The sequence below is a fragment of the Ammodytes marinus genome (genome assembly GCF_949987685.1).
Source record: "Ammodytes marinus genome assembly, chromosome: 23".
In the NCBI taxonomy this organism is placed as follows: domain Eukaryota; kingdom Metazoa; phylum Chordata; class Actinopteri; order Uranoscopiformes; family Ammodytidae; genus Ammodytes; species Ammodytes marinus.
Genome location: NC_137227.1, coordinates 5,028,764 through 5,045,974, shown reverse-complemented (window position 1 = coordinate 5,045,974; position 17,211 = coordinate 5,028,764). Strand labels below are relative to the sequence as shown.

At 38.7% G+C, this 17,211-nt stretch overlaps 1 protein-coding gene across 1 annotated transcript in view; it reads right to left on the bottom strand.

The window, feature by feature from the left end:
• zanl (zonadhesin, like) overlaps nt 1–10,176 on the bottom strand; it is a gene marked incomplete at both ends in the record, with an annotated part of 53,782 nt that extends 43,606 nt beyond the window's left edge. The window contains 16 exons of the mRNA XM_080052400.1: nt 486–624; nt 1,120–1,248; nt 1,507–1,655; nt 1,833–2,077; nt 4,091–4,232; nt 4,383–4,573; nt 4,682–4,903; nt 5,016–5,094; nt 5,188–5,285; nt 5,379–5,546; nt 5,918–6,070; nt 6,342–6,426; nt 7,128–7,393; nt 7,496–7,645; nt 9,007–9,032; nt 10,145–10,176. Coding sequence (XP_079908526.1) covers nt 486–624; nt 1,120–1,248; nt 1,507–1,655; nt 1,833–2,077; nt 4,091–4,232; nt 4,383–4,573; nt 4,682–4,903; nt 5,016–5,094; nt 5,188–5,285; nt 5,379–5,546; nt 5,918–6,070; nt 6,342–6,426; nt 7,128–7,393; nt 7,496–7,645; nt 9,007–9,032; nt 10,145–10,176 — 2,274 coding nt within the window. The remainder of the gene's footprint in view (nt 1–485; nt 625–1,119; nt 1,249–1,506; nt 1,656–1,832; nt 2,078–4,090; nt 4,233–4,382; nt 4,574–4,681; nt 4,904–5,015; nt 5,095–5,187; nt 5,286–5,378; nt 5,547–5,917; nt 6,071–6,341; nt 6,427–7,127; nt 7,394–7,495; nt 7,646–9,006; nt 9,033–10,144) is intronic.
• Between the last annotated feature and the right edge of the window lie 7,035 nt (nt 10,177–17,211).

Below are 17,211 nucleotides of genomic sequence, written 5' to 3'. Positions count from 1 at the left end.
AATTAATAAAAATACTAATTTTAAATCTACATATCCACCTTCTGTCCTTTATCTCTCCGTTCATATAACAATATACAGAGAAAATTCGAATTTTTCGGGCATATTTCGAATGGTAAAATTAATCGTGATTAATCGTGATTAATCCACAGAATCCTGTGATTAATCTGATTAAAAATGTTAATCTTTTATCAGACGTAATATATATATATATATATATATATATATATATGTGTGTGTGTGTGTGTGTGTGTGTGTGTGTGGGGGGGGGTGTTTGTTTTTCTATCCTGGTGAGGCCCTTCACCTTACTTTCACACTCTGGACACCAATTTTTCCAGTGGGGATCAACAGCGGGGCCCTACTGGCATGACCATTGCAATCAGTAGAAAACTGCCTGCTGATATGCCGAGTGCAAATTTCTTATTTTTAGAACTTTGTGTGTGCCCCAGTGGTCATAGATGGTATTGCATTGTGTTAATTTGCCTTACATTAGGGTTGACTTTTGGGTGGCACACAGCAAAGGGACCCCTTTTGTCCAGCAAGATGCCACAGTATCCAGAGCTCTCATACAAATCCTGCTCATCATCGTCACAATCAGGAATGGTGGTGTTGGGTTTCTTATTACACCTGTGAACACAGACAGTCATTAGGAGCATTGTGTGAGTTGGTTACTAAGTGTTTGTACCTTGCTATTTCAATGAAGGGCTAATTGATCTGTACTCGATTCTGTTCTCTAGGATCCGTTGAAGGTGAAATCGATCAGACCAACAACTTGATTCTTAGTAAAGGCTGATTCATTAACACGTACTCAAACTCAAGATAGAACCAGATCAAAACCCCAAGTCTGCCCCAAAACAAAATCAGACCCACCTTACATGGTATAGAATGGCAGAATATAGGACAGAGCACTACACATTCCTTTCTTGAACAGATAACTTATTTTAAGTGATACCATATGTTCTAAGTTACATAAACTTATAAAAGATAAATACATGATACAAATATTGTATTGGGTCATTATATAGTTAAAAATCATATTAAATGAGGCTGTATTAAGTGATGAAATAAACACCCATCAGTGTGTAAAGAGTTTTGGCAAAATCATTAATGTATGCTACTCACATTGGATCAGTGTTCCAGCTGTGTCCGAACTCATTGGCATTGTTGGTCAATAATCCATCTGGTTTACGGAAATCATCCTTTGCATCTTTATCGTAATCTCCACACAGCCCACACAGTATGTTCTGATAGCTAGATAACAAAAAAACAACATTTTCTATGATAAGATCAACAATTCAGTTAGAGCTACATCTGAAAACCTCTACACCATGTTCAAAAGCAAAATGTGTTTTCATTCAAACCAAGTTTTGGTATTTCCACTTAAAGTTGACTTTAATTTCAGATATGGTGCAAAACATCCGATACAATTAGGATTCAGTTTAGGCTTGGTGTAAGAAAACATCCAGTGTGACAATCTCTAGTAACAGAATTATTTCTGTTTTCACTCACTCTTTGATCACTTTGATGTCCATGAAGTGGTTTCCATCATAGCGAACAGTCACACCAAAGTTCATGGACACAGTGTAATGCTTTCCTGACTTGAATACAGAGACACTGGGGACTGGAGTCACTGGCAGATTTACTTTGGTCCCATTTATCTGTAGGGGGAAGGCAGGAGCAAATAACATGAAGAATGATTACTGAGGATACAGAAAAAGAAAATTACGTGAAAATGATTGGTTAATGAACTGAAAATGTGCATTTCTGCATAAAATCTAACAATTTCTTAACAACTACTTTTGTAGATATGGCATAGTTCCCCCTTCATTACATACCTGCACAGTGCCACCCTTGAGGATGGAGATCTTCAGCATATGTACATAAACATGCACAGCCTTTATATAGGAGATGGTGGGCCTGTTATATCGGTTTTCATTGTCGGCATGGACCTCATAGTATGGCAGAGATGTTGCATTGCAGGGTTTGGACATCAAATAAGTGCAGTTGCCCATGAAGTTGTACTTGCGTTTGTCAAAGGTGGTGTAGTGGGGGTCACCAGAGGCTATGCATGTGGATGTACCTGGGAGAATAAAAAAGGAGAAACTTAAGTTTAGAATGTTTTAAAGATAAAGAAGCCAAGGCTCAACCCATATCACATTAGAGTACAGTAGATAAAGACAACAGATCACCTGAGACCAAATGACCTTTTATCTGAGGTTGTTATCCAAAGAGGATTTACCGAGCGCCAAAGGAAAATTACCAGCGCCAAAATGATACAATTTGAGAATAAATATAGCCATTTAAAACCTCTCCATATTCAGCCCAATTTAAGTCATCCTTCTTGAGGGGCTGGGCAATAACTTGAATTTCAATTTAGATTACGGCTTCCCTCAATCATGAAAACAAAACAATCGTAATTAAACTATAATTTTTCCGCACGCATGCAGGCTTGTAAATGCAGTGAACCCTTCTGCTGTGCGCTCCGCTCGGCCCCTCCCTCACCTGGTAGTTAAGCTTTCGGAGAAGGAGGGAGATGTTGCGCATTGCCGGGTGTTTTGAAAAACTTCGGAGGACGGCAATAAGTCAGCCTTTGGTCGAGAGGAAAGGTACATCTAATTGTGTTGTCTGAAAACACTTCAGACTCACAACAGATTAAAATAATGTGCAAGATATGTCACACTCGGACACGCGAGTCACGTGACATACGCAACCGCCACAGAGAGAGAGAAAAAAGGCATACACGACCATGTCTGCACCTAAAAACATCTCGACCAATTAGTTCATTTTAAGTCAAATCTTAGTGGTCCATGACCAAGCAATCAATGAATAAAAAAGACAGGAAGTTTAAAGCTCCTTACTCCTGCCACCACAACAGTCAACACTGTACAATTCAACTGCCTATCCAGCCAGCTCCTTGAGACATAACACTCACATTCCTGCTAGCAAAATACATGCCCTATCAACACCATTTGCAACGGGTTATTTTTATTTTGACATTTATTTTATTCAATTATCAAAAATATGTTTCACTTTTTTAGCCTATTTCTATTTTCCATGTTTTTAGTTCAATTAGGCCTATATTTGAAGTCCAAAATCATTGTGTTAATAGAAACAACCTTGTTAAAAGTTAGATAAATGCATGATGTTCTTAAATCAATGATTAACTGTCTTTAGTAATCGTGATTACATGTCAATCAAAATAATCATGATTTTTTCATAATCGAGCAGCCCTACCTTCTTGCAATTTCCATGGTTTTGATCAATCAGAAACAATTACATTATTAAATAGCTAGTCATTATTAGTATTTTGACTTCATATCTACAGGTTCTTTTTTGTGATTTTATCAGTCAGTGAGCTCCATGGTAACACAGTGATTGACAGGCTGACTGAAATGCTCTTTATCTGGACAGAAACTGCCCTCTCCCAACCCCACACCCCTTTTAAAATACACAAACGTTTTGCCTTTACTGTTGCACATTGTCGTGACCCCAAAAAAGTCAGTCCACGTACTGACCCCCCAAAAGCCCATTCTGAGCCAGGAAAAACCCTGTATCATTGTTAGAACCAAGACACATAACTCTTGATGTACTGTAGTTGTTGTGGTCTTAATTAGGAGTGACAGAGACATAGTGAATGCTAATATATAGTTTAACAGTAGCACAAGTGGTTGAGTCAACATTCTCACTTATACTGCAATATGTAACTAACATTTCTAGCTAATTCTTTTTGCAAGGTCCTGCAGAGTTTAAAGTCATCTTTCCCCCCACAACAAAAACTGAACTGAACTAAAAAGAAGAGCTTTCGGTAAAGTAAAAAAAATCCTACACACATGCTTACTTTACAAGGGAATTGACCAGCAGCGCAGATTAAAAAGGCATGGTTTAAATTAGCTCCCGATCTCTCATGCTCTTTTTTCATGCTTCTAAAAACTTCTGCTATTACATTTAGTGTGTACAACCAAGTGCGACACAGAAAAAATGCTTTTTGGCCATTAGGAACAATTCTAAACACCTTTGCATGTGGCTATATATTTTCAAGCTGCTAATACCAGTTCCTGGGCCAATTTTTTACCAACTTACTAGACATTATTACCTTTAGGATAGCAGCCTGCAACACCACTAACTTCGCGACATTCTTCAGTGGGGTCGCAGGAGTTATCAACACATTCCAAAGTGTAGTTCCCTGCACAGCGACACAGCTTTGAGCAGCCATCACCAAGTACAATCTCGCCAGGCTGAAACAACATTGAACATGGGATCAGAAATTGACTATATTTCATTAGAACCACACAGTATAACCATTGTGTTGTGTACTGGCTTACCGATAAATATTTACACTATGAAGGGATATATGCATATTGAGTATAGTAACTAGGAAAGCTGACCTCATAATAGTTATTCTTGTCATCCAGACAACCACATTTCTCCAAAGGCACACAGCGCCCTCCTTTGAAGACAAACCCTGGTTTGCAGAAGCAGCCACTGATACAGGGGCCAGAACAGTTGGTGGAGGGTTTCATACAGGTAGGTACACAAGATGGGCCACACTCTATATACTCTGCATCAGGAGGACATTCTGTACGGCAGGAAAAAAGGAATTGGTTTATACGAAAAATTGAGAAAATACACAAACGAAAGGAAATATTGATAACCAAAACCAAACTCTGATAAAAATATGTCATACTTGGTGGTTTGGGAGTAGTTGGTCCTGGAGTGGGAGGTTTGGGGGTAGATGGTCCGGCAGTGGGAGGTTTGGGGGTAGATGGTCCGGCAGTGGGGGGTTTGGGGGTAGATGGTCCATGAGTGGGCGGTTTGGGGGTAGATGGTCCAGCAGTGGGGGGTCTGGCAGTTGTTGGCCCAGTTGGTCTTGGAGATGTTATCGGTGGTAGAGGTGTTGGTGGCAGGACTTTAAATTGAACACAAATAGCTTTTAATGAAAACGTATTTAATTGACACATCATTTATATATTTATGATCGGTCAGAGAGTAACTTGAATTCTCTCTGGTTCGTCTCTTACCTTTGCAGGCCATGACACACACAGCATCAACAGCAATATCTGTCTGAGGAGTTTCTCCGAACGTACCCACAATCACAAACTGGAAGAAATGTACATGTGACAAGAAAGTTTATGTCAAAGTATGCACGCATACATAGACAGACAGAGAGAGACACGGAATTGTAGTATTTACCTGAATGTCAGCGTTTCCCAGGTAGCGGACCTCTGCAGGCTCCCAGCTTTGACCCTGGTTACCCCTGACAGTGAAGAGAGCAGGGCCAAGGCCTCCACCTGGTAAACAGAAATACAAATTTCAAATCAAACTAACACCATTCGATCTTTGTACCTATCTGTATGGACATTGCAATATTTGCAGTCTTTTACCTGTTGTCATGGTGTGGACGCTGAGTTCCATGGTGGTACTGGTGCCGTACATGTAATAGTGGAAGGTGAGGTCCAGACATCCAGAGGGAGAAGGTATTATTGGACTTCTGATCTGAGCCTTGACCCCAGGGACAGTCTCAATAGAGTCCAACAACATGTAATTGCCCACTACATAAGGAAGGGACGGAATAAACAACTGTCATTTAGGTAAGAGTAAAATAAAACAAATAAAGTTGATATGTTCTTTGTATCACAATAATGTGCAAACAGTATCATCAGAAAAGTTTCTCAATTGTGATACACTGTATATTTGAAGAGGGTCAAATTTGAATGAAGATGTACAAAACAGTAAATGACTTCTGACTTGAACATTGGACTTAGAGAAGTAGTATTGTAAATACATTCACATTCATCATGTCTGCAGAACTAAATTTAGTGGCCTTAATGTTCTTTTTCTAATAGTCTCCCAACATTCTGGCAGACTACGTATGTGACACAATAAATTCCATATAGACTGTTGGTAAAGATGAACTGCTTACATCCAGGTTTGGAGAAGTCATCATCAGGTCCAGTGCCTTCCGTTTCACTTTGCCCAGACCACTGACTAAATCCAAACATATCCGGGTCATCAGTGTGAGTGGTCCACCCACACAGGTCATCAAGAGTATCAAAATCACAGCCAGAAACGCAAGCTGTGAAGAAAACATTCAGACAATCGATGATACAATGATCTGGTGTCTCTTTAAGTCATTTTCAGGGTCACCGCAGCTTTGAGAAAAGTTGATTTGGGAGAATTTTAGCAATTCAGCACAAAAGCTATGTTTCTAATAGGTGACTGATTTCTGGGTTGTTGGTTATAAAAGGTTAAATCTTGAGGAGATTAATGCAAGTCTACGGAAAGACCCCAAAAATGAGCTGAGGATACTAGTGTGTGTCTGTGCGTGCACATGTGCGTATACTCACAAGGACATGCTCCTTCAGTGATAACAATGTTATCGAGAGCTGAGTCACAGGAAGGGGTGAAGCCTCTCCTAGCCTCAAACACAATCTATTGACACACAGAAAAATATTACAGATCTACAATCATGTAAACAAAATAGTTCTACTGAATGCATATTTATATGGTTCTCTACACGTGAAATATAGATTGATTTCAGTTTGGTTAGATTAGATGCACAATCAAGGCGATTAACTAAGGTGACGGTAAGCTGGTGGTTGCTCATTTAGCTCAACTTTGTAGCTTTCTTTCACGAGAAAATAAGGGCATTTACAAACAATATAAACAGGATATATAAGGTTGACTGACTATTTGAAGTCTATATATATATATACATATATGTTATTCTATGTCAATATCTATTTTGCCAAGAAGTCAAAGTAGAAACATTTGCATAAATATTCGTGAAATTAATATTTTTTAAAATTACATCAAAAGTATAATGTGATACATTTGTATGTCATGATAATATGGAATAGAATCTAGTGTAACTAGTGCTGTACAACAATGTTCTTTTTCTTCAGTGGCAGTAGTGTTTTTGCTACACCAGCTGCAGTTCCTGGGTGAGCTTACCCATGACAAAGTCATTAAGAAAAACTACATAAAAATAACATTCTTTGCACTGATGGTCTCGTTTGCTGTTACATGTCATTTATGATCATCAGAGAAAAAATTTGACTGTTTCAGAAATATCAAAAAAATTCCTCATATCACCTTTAAAGCAACATATACAATGATCTGCCAACACTCACAGTGACGCTTTGGCTGCTGGGTTTGGATACGGTGACGGAGCCCTTTAACCAGGATGGACTCTGGAAACCGGTCTTCTTCCAGACCTGCTCCTCATTGCTGGGCCTTTTGGCCAGAACCCTCAACTCATTTTTATTGTCGGAGCCATACATGTAGTATTGAAACTGGACACAGATCTGAGTGGCCGATGATGTGAGGGCAGGGCTGAGCAGACGAACTTTGTTTCCATTAGGCACATTGTCACATTCTTGGTAGATATAGTAGCCCTCTGCAGATAGATTGAGATAGACAAAGGACATGTATTTATCTAATCATGAATCAGAATGTACAGAAATTAGGTATTTTAGCTAAACCATCATTCAGAACTGACTTCCATCAGGGTAGTCTCCACTTGGGCCAGTGCCAACTGTCGGGGTTGGACCTTTGTGTCTTATCCAGTCACCATCGTCTGTGGAGTCCTGAATAAATCTGCAGAATGGGTCTCTGTCCTGGTTAAAGTCACAGGAGGTCAGCACTGCTGCTGGAGAATCACAAACAGATAGACAAATGGATAGTTAATTAAGTTGAGAATAGCAATCCAATGCAATATAATTTACCACATAAACAATAAGTGATCAATGTGTCAAATTATTAAATGTAGCTATTGGCAATATTCTGTAAGGTGTGTGTGATGAATTATGACTTTAATGTGGCGATTAAACATCCACATGTCATTGTGACGGCTAGATTAGCCTGGGGAAACTTTCCTTAATTTTTTCCTTTATGTAAAAAACGTTTGGGAATATTCACCATATGAGAACAATATAAATTTACAGTAAATAATGATTGGTATAAGTCTATGAAACCATTTCTGATTAAAATCACATTTCAGCGGGGGTAATCTTTACTACCCCGAACACTGCCATTTACCTTCTTATATGTTTAATGTTCAATTGTACTTTATTTGTAAGATAATAGCTGTAAATCAAAACATATATTATTTTATTAATGATAATAAAACATGACGAGGAGGTGGCTGAACTTTGTCAACCATGAGTAAGTCTACAGTAGTGTGCACAGAGATTTTAGTAAGTAAATCAAACTCAAACTTTAAAAGTGGGGGAAACTAAAAAGTGAGGCTGTCATGGGCCCCATCACTGTGAAGATTATACACTTTGATAGGTATTGATGGTCTTAACGTGTTATTTAATGGTGACATTGCTCTTGAGTGACGTCCTGACCTATTGTAACCTTTCTGTTACATTACATTACAACATACTGTAAGGCCATTATTTTCTTTTACCAACATACAATGGTTTTCACAGGTATCTTGAAAACAAGATGCCAGGCTTTGCTACTCAAAGACACAAACTCAGACATTAATTGAGAGGATCTGACATAGGCAGTGTGCTAAATCTCGCTAGTCTAGGAAGGCTAACTTTCTTTCATTCTTATCATAACCAAGTTTATATGACACAGTATCTCAGGGCAAAATGTGTGTTAGGAAAAGTTAAAACAACTCCCACCATTTATTATAACAGAGGTTTTGTGACACAATGTGGTGATTTTAACGCTCTGAGTGAACATTGATATCTCTGTATTTTGCTGTGTATCTGTTTAGGCTGTGCTGTGCTGTAGACCTATAACATGTGAAAGTGTTAGTTAGTTATAGATAGTGTAGATAAGGAGCTGTAAAGAGGCTAAGTCCAAATCCACCCTAAGGAAATGTGGAGGAGGTGGTCACATGGATCATATGATGTGCTTATGCCTCAGCTCTTTGTGAGCAAGCCATTCAAGTTATACTTATGTCAAATTGAGATTGGTCTGTTATTGAATTCCTGTGTTTAACTATAAATATGCCAAAAATACAAATACTTTATTGCATAATTAAAACCAACCTACCATCTTCTCTCTGGTTTTCCTGCAGGCTGTGAGAGAGAAAAAGACAAATATATTCCAGTTACAGTTTGATCAAAAGTCTGTCACCTTGTTTTCTTTTCTTTACGGTAAAGTAAGGAAACCTAAACAGATCACAAGAGAAGACACTGATATCCAAATATCACCTTGGATTAATTATTAATTATTTATTTCAGATGTTTAAAGGAGTAGGAGTGTTATATTGGCATCATATAAATACATCATTAAGTATACCAAAATGTCCCCAAAACTTGCTTTAAAGGCCTACTTCACCGGTTTGAATATGAATGTGTATTGAATTCTGAGATCCTATGTAGCATAAATGTGCGAAAAAAATTGAAATCGGTTCATCCTAGCCTGAGAAAAGGCAGAAAGAGTGTTTTTTTTAACCCTATATTTCTCTTTCTCGTGACATCACAGAAAGAGAAATATAGGGTTAAAAAAAAACTTACTTTGTAAATATTACATCACAGTAATATTTACAAAGTACGTTTTTTTTAACCCTATATTTCTCTTTCTGTGATGTCACGAGAAAGAGAAATATAGGGTTAAAAAACACTCTTTCTGCCTTTTCTCAGGCTAGGATGAACCGATTTAAATTTTTTTTGCACATTTATACTACATAAGATCTCAGAATTCAATACACCTTCATATTCAAACCGGTGAAGTAGGCCTTTAAGTTAAAGCAAAGTCGTCTCTCATATCCCCACTACTGATATTTAAAAATACTGTGTCTAAAAAAAATTACTAAGAACAAAGATCCCCAAAATCTTCAGAAAAGAGAGGCTATGACCAGGCCAAAATGGTTGGGAACCAACACCAGTGAAGGTAAAAGTAACCTTAATACACATTTACCACCCACTACCACAGACATACTGTACGTTGTTGTCATAGGAACAATATATTGGTGTACTAATATTATAATATCACCATCAGTACTAAATATTGTAAATAGCACACTAATCGCAAGTACGAATATAAATGATATGATTTGAATAATTAGCGACTGCTTGGATTGGTTGATTTACAGAAAAAAATATTATGATGGTATTAATGATGGACACGTTTATAAAATATTTTTAAATTGAAAAAACAGTGAAACAGTAAGTCATGATGGACTCACCTTTGCTCTGCCTCTCCTTGCGTTCCACACATCCATAGGAGTAATATTATAAAATGCAAAGTATCCATGGCTAACGGTTAGTTAGCAGGAGAGGAAGACAGAGGGACAGAGCAGAGGCCTTTATATAGAGGGCTAGGATGGTCAGGGGCTGCTGTGTGGAAACCAGGGTGGCTGTGTTGGGTGGGTGGATGCTGAACATGACTTAATCTTGCAAAATGTGTAAATGAGTAACTGTAAATGATAGGGACAGGGTGTGTTCTCTTTGGTCGTGTGTTTGTAGGTGTGTATCCTACCTGTGTGTGTGTGTGTGTGTGTGTGTGTGTGCTTTTTGACCTCTCAGCAGTTCACAGGGTGGGTGGGGATGCCCATCAAACATCATATTACAATTAAGAAATTGTACAGCAAGACATTAAAATGCTTATTATGTGATTAAGTAATAAACAGAATAATCTTATCATGTGAACACACCTGTTTCAAAATGTACTGTATGTTTGATAAATGTATCCAAGAAAACATGTTAATTATTTTAACCTAGCAAAACAGTTAATCACTTACTCTGATAATAGTTGAGTATACAATATTGAGTTGTTGCTAATGAAAAGGCCATCTTCTTTCTCGGTCATGTTCTGTCTAAGTCTTCTTATTGGTTGCTATTTTCAGCATCATCACCTATGTGACAGGGTGGTGCTAAGATAGATAGCAAATTGTTATAAAACTTTGTTTTCCGTAGCAACCAGACTGACTTATTCCGTTTGACCTTTGGTTCACAGACAATGTGCTGCTGAGATTTATCTGTAAAATGGACTTTCTAATCTGAAGATTTTAGACTCATTTCTGCCTCGCTGGCTTCCTTTTGTTTTAGTACACTCCAAATTGAACTGTTTAGAACCTTCATATTTGATTGGTAAATTAGATTCAGGGCATGCTTGTATATTTGCTTGTGATGACCCTCATTACATTACATTCATATTTTTGGGACAAGGTGCAGTCTAATCAGAGGAGATTTCAGTCTGAACTGGAAGTCGATGGAGAACTTGTTCCAATGTTGTGTAGCCAGGACAGCATACTGAGAATATTTTGTTGAGCAGTAGCTGGGCTGGGCCACCATGTAGTGAGGTAGTACCAGTGTATGGAAGATGGCCACCCACCTAAGAGTCAGGTTCAGTCCAAGGTGTCTTAACATTAACATTAAAATCCCAAGAATGTTTTTCATTGCCACCGTCGCAAAGTGCTTGCTCATGGGGGATGGAGCTCTGCAAATTAAATGCATCATGGTGTAGATCTGCTCTCTAAAGATCACGTCTGCTGTGATTCGGTGCCTAAAATAATAATGGACTTGATTTGAATCAAGAGCAGCCAGGAATAAGTTGCAGTTTTCAAGGAATGACAAGGGCTTGTACCAGATGATTGAGGATCTGTTGTAGAGGGTGGTCACCCATCAATGGAAATTGGGATGAATATGGTTATATGGCCATAATCTAAGGTGTAACCAAATCTTTAATTATTTGATAACCAATCGATATAATAATTATTATATAACAAACCGAAAGAGTGACTCAATATATTTTTACATGTGTTTACACTTGTTTGTGTTCTTTTCTGTTTATGAGACGTACACCTGTGTGGCAGGATATAAAATGGATTACAAACAGTTGCCTGGGCTGTGAGATAAACCTTCCTGGGTTTCAGTTTAGCTGTACTTACTGTTATACCTCATCATAAAAAGCTTTTCTAGTAACTGTATACTTCATGACGCCAGTGAGCAGCGCTCTGTGTATCGGTAGAAATAATCCACATACACCTGTATACCACAATGTTGCACCCTATACAATTGTAACATACCAAAATGAGGAGCATCCATCTTTTAAATATTACAGCCCTGTTAATAATAAGAAAAAGAATGATTAAGAAGATATTACAGGGGCCACAATGTGGCCATGGAGAGAGAGAAACAAACTGTATTGAGGCCTTGTTTTACTTTGAGTACAAACTAAAAGGTTTGCACGTTTCATTTAAAAAATGTGCATTAGATACACTGCAGTAAAGTTGGCAAGACATTGACAGATTCCAGCGTCAACGATCAAGTTAAGTTAAACATTATTAAAGGTCACCTATTATACAAAATGAAAATGTTCATGGTTTTCAAGCATTAATATGGGTCCCAGGTGTGACACTCCCAAAGTATGAGAAAATAAAAACCTTCTTGCTTTGGATTGGACTGTGTGGTGGCATTTACCAGAATACTTTCAAGTAGGAGCAAACTGTACAACAAAGCAATAATGTAATATGGGCGAGGATACATTTCTTCTGCAGTCACTTACTGCACTTCTTGCTCGTGTTCTGGTCATGGCTTTGGTTTATTTTCAGCCCTTTAGTAGGTTTCTAGGGCTTTTCAGGTCATTGTAAACCTCCCCCACCCACAGCTTTCTGCATTAGAGTAGGAACAGATTGTGTTTGACAATGTGGGAGGAGAGACTGTATGAAAATGCGTTGACATTAACAAAAATCGTTATGCTGAGACTACAAAGACACAAAGGAATTCTCGGAAGAGACCAAGGACGTAGTGGGGTGCGGCCTGTAGTCCCCACAGTGCAGTCTTTGAATTAAAGGTGTGTTTGTCTGCACCAATGTTTCTTTTTCCATTCTGATCTTTGGAGCTTTTCTCAAAGTTTGATTATCTGTGAGTCACATAGGTGTAATGAATGGAAGGCAGTTTTATTGTGTCCTTTTTTTATGTTTGAACAAGAATGAGTGCAAAGTGCTTGAGATTAATGGATTTTCTTCAAGTTAAAAGGTGAATTCTACAATGAAGCAATTGTGTGTGTGCTGAAAGAAAATCTAGTGTGAATACACAGCCTAGGCTCTGTAATCTGGTATGTAAACAAAGAGGGCCCACCAGAGCTGTTTACATAGCACTCTCCAGAAGTGACGACTCTACCTTTAACACAGTGTCAACAATATAAGGAGTTGTGCTTGGTGCGAGTCAACAATAATAGAATATAAGAAAAAAAACATAGGAAAGTAAAAGGTACTAAATGTATAAATAAAATGTAAAACAGATATATATCAAAGTGACAAGTATATAAGCCAATGGAGATGTAAAAGCTATTTTCACATCACATTTAATCATTTCACAAACATTTTGAATCAAACCATTCTGAATCAAAATGAGTAAAAAAATCAAATAAACAGTTTTGTTTTGACGTCAGAGAACACATAAAAATAAAACAATAAAAGTAACCTTTAACCGGAGCCGTTTTGTAGGTGGTGACTGGACTTAAATCATAAAAAGATATTGTCAATCAACATGAGTCAGTTATGTGCGTGTGTTGGTGGAATTCCCGGCCTCATAAAGATATGGAGAGAGGACCCCTCCAAAGTAAGTACATTTTTATTGCTTCACAATATAACGGAGGGAAATCTGTGCGATATCTGAGGGCTGTGGTTTAGTATTCGGGGCGTGAGGTCTATTTTAAACGTGGGCTTTCAGTATTGTAGCGCAATGAGTGGACAATTTATGTAGTCAAGTGACTTTTGCTCTCTTGTTACGCTTTTGTTAGGCAACACTCAAGAGGAAATGTCTGTGGCAGACATCATTTGGATAGCATGTCTCACAATGGATGATACAGATGGAACACTGGAAGTCAACAATTTAGTGACCAGTAGAGAAAAAAGTGGTTTAAAAACAAATGTCCAATGTGTGTTGATTTTTTAATGCAAATTGGTTGCACATTACTAGAAGGTTAAACATTTAAACTTCCGCTGCCTCACTAGTCGGCACCAGAAATATTAGTCAATTAGTAGCCTTATTTATTACCCAGTACCTGGAACCTGCCTCTATCATGCAGTCTTTGGCCGCTATGTGTCAAATATGAAGGCGGATTGTTTTCTTTCACGTCACTCAGGGCATTTCAGTTCAAATCTTATATCAATCAGGCCACCTTAAAATTTCGACATTATAACTGACAATTGGGTGTGGTATACATTTTCTCACTGACATTCACTTTAATGATGATTTGAGCTTGAAGCACTCAGAAAATTGTAAGTCTATGCTATATCAATTTGGGAATCAATTTCCCAGCAAGTTTTGGCATGATAAACCTTTCAACTCCTTGCCTCTAGAGGGAGCCATATCTCTAAATATACCCACGACTCTCACTGTTAGAAGCAATCAAAAACATCTGGAGAGCACAGAGCCACCTGCTGACCCCCTGATGGCTGGGAGGCAAGCTATGGAAAAAACGGTATCCATACATGTTTATGAATGGGAATTACATTCCTATTTATTTTTTTAATCATGCAGCAGGCGTGAACATCAATGAAGTGCTTCTCGCTGTGCCGACACGGTTGCAAACAGTAAACACGTGTTTAATCTATGTTTTGCGTTCGCCAAGACATTTCAGAATTAATCTACAAATGAAGCATAATTGAAATTAAATTAAAATGTAAAACTAACAGCTCACAGAGGGGCGCTATAACAGCAAGTCACACTGAAATTAAAAGGTCAAAGGCTCAGTTTTTCTAGGAAACTGGCTCTGTATAGCTCCCACAGTGCAATCATATGTGTGTGGAAAGCGGCTTTAGAAATGAATTAATAAATAAAGCTCTAAGAGGCATTTTTAAATGACATCCATTGAATTTCTGACTAATAAATAAAATAATAATAAATGTTATTTAAAGGCGCCTTTTATGACACTCAAGGACACCGTACAATGAGACAAATACAGTACGATCAATTAGATTAAAAACTAAAATGGGATGGGAAGATCAGGAGGGGTAAGCAAATTTAAAAAGGTGAGTTTTGAGTTTAGATTTGAACAGGGATATGGAGTCACTGTTGCGGATGTCGGGGGTAGTGCATTCCAGAGCAGGGGAGCAGAGCGGCTGAAGGCTCTGCTCCCCATCGTGGTGAGACGGGAGGAGGGGACATTGAGGTGAACAGAGGAGGAGGAGCGGAGTGCACGGGAGGGAGTGGCAATATAAATGAGGTCTGTTAGATATGTGGGTGCAAGGTTATAGATGCTTTTGAAGGTGTAAAGGAGGATTTTAAATTGAAAAAAAGTTGGAGTTTATGGAGGGTTTTTTGGGGGAGACCGAAGAGGAGGGAGTTGCAGTAGTCAAGCCTTGATGGTGGCAGTGTGGGGGGTAAGGGAGGGGCGGAGGCGGTTGATGTTTCGGAGGTGGAAGTAGGCAGTCCGGGTAATGTTATTGATGTGGGGTTGAAATGATAGTGTGGTGTCGAGGATGACACCCAGACTCTTAACCTGGAGGGAGGGGGAAACAGTGGAGTTATCAATGGTGAGAGAAAAGCTGTCGTTTTTGGATAATGTAGATTTGGTGCCAATGAGGAGAACCTCAGTTTTGCTGCTGTTTAATTTCAGGAAGTTTTGAGTGAACCAAGTTTTTATTTCTGAGATGCAATCATTAAGGGAAGTGGGCGGGAGAGTGGACGAGGGCTTTGTAGAGAGGTAGAGCTAGGTGTGATCAGCATGACAGTGGAAATGAATGTCAAATTTGCGGAAGATATTGCCGAGGGGAAGGAGGTAAATGATGAAGAGTAGGGGACAGAGCCCTGGGGAACACCTGAGGTGACGGGGGGAGGGGATGGATTCAAAAGACTTTAGTTGAACAAATTGAGTACGGCCAGAAAGATAAGATTTGAACCAGTCAAACGGAGTGTCGGTGATGCCAATGGAGGATAGTCTGTTGAGCAGGGTAGTGTGACAGATGGTATCAAAGGCTGCACTCAGGTCCAGGAGGATGAGGATGGTGAGTAGTCCAGAATCAGCTGCCATAAGGAGGTCGTTGGTGATTTTGATGAGTGCTGTTTCAGTGCTATGGAGTGGGTGGAATATAGGCCTACACTTGTCAAAAATCTAAATATACTGTGATCTCTACCTATAATAGGAGATGGGGATGAAGAGCCACTTACCACTAAGCCTGGAAATTCAGACCATGCCACTGGCAAATTTAAATGTGTGTGTTCAAGCTTCTTTTGCCACAAACACAAAAACCTGATCCAGAATTGGACAGCATATGTGTGTTTCCCTAGTCATAACTGACTGGTTGATGGAAGTTTAGGCATATTCCCCAAAACTCAGAGCAGATTCACTTTTGTTGCTGAGAGGGGGAGAAATTAATGGAAAAATATCTTGCAGATGATTGCAGTAAAGAAGTACCAAACATTACCATTGGCACTAGCATAGGAACTTCTGAACATGTTTGATCAATAAAAAGCTACTGAAGGCAATTTGTAAAACGTCAGCTTCAAATCTGGTGAGTGTCGTGTGAACCTAAAACACATGTCACAGAGGCAGAACAGTCCACATTCAAACTGTTGCGATTGTTCAGAAACAGGGTCGAACAGACATTGGGCCAGCCTGTGTACTTACCAAGAGGCTAATTAGGGGAATGAGCCACAGGTGTGCAGGCCAGTGATGATCAGGTGGTGGGGAAAAGGCGGGAAAAGCTGAGGACACCTGCTGGATAGGGAGGGAATTACAGGAACTGTTTAAACAGACAAATAAAGCAAAAAGTTTTCTAAAAATTTAAATATTAACAATTACATTATAATCAAAGTACATGATGATAAGTTAACATAACTATCCTTAGCTACTTCTATTACTTTACCAATAATAATAATAATAATAATCCAAGTTACAAGTAGGCTACATTTTAATTTTCAAAATCCTATTCAAGGAAAAGTACACTTTACAAATGACTGGATTAAACTGTGTACTGTAAATGGCTTAGAAAGTCTTCTCTCTCTCCATACAGATAAAATCAACACCGTTCATCAAACGGCAAGAGAATCTATAAAAAAAAAAACAATCTCAGTGTGCACAGAATACAGCGTGTTTGCATGCCTTTGTAGTTCCATCAGTCCCAGTTGCAGTGGTGGAGAATTAATCCTTTGGGGAAGTGTTATTTAATCAAATCCCCGGTGCCACGTTTTTTTTTGATCTAGTGAGTTTCACTTGCACCAAATAGGCGCCTTTTTATTTTCCTTTACTGAACAATTCCCCGTCCAGCCGTGCACACTAGATTAATTCCCTTCCAGGTGTTAG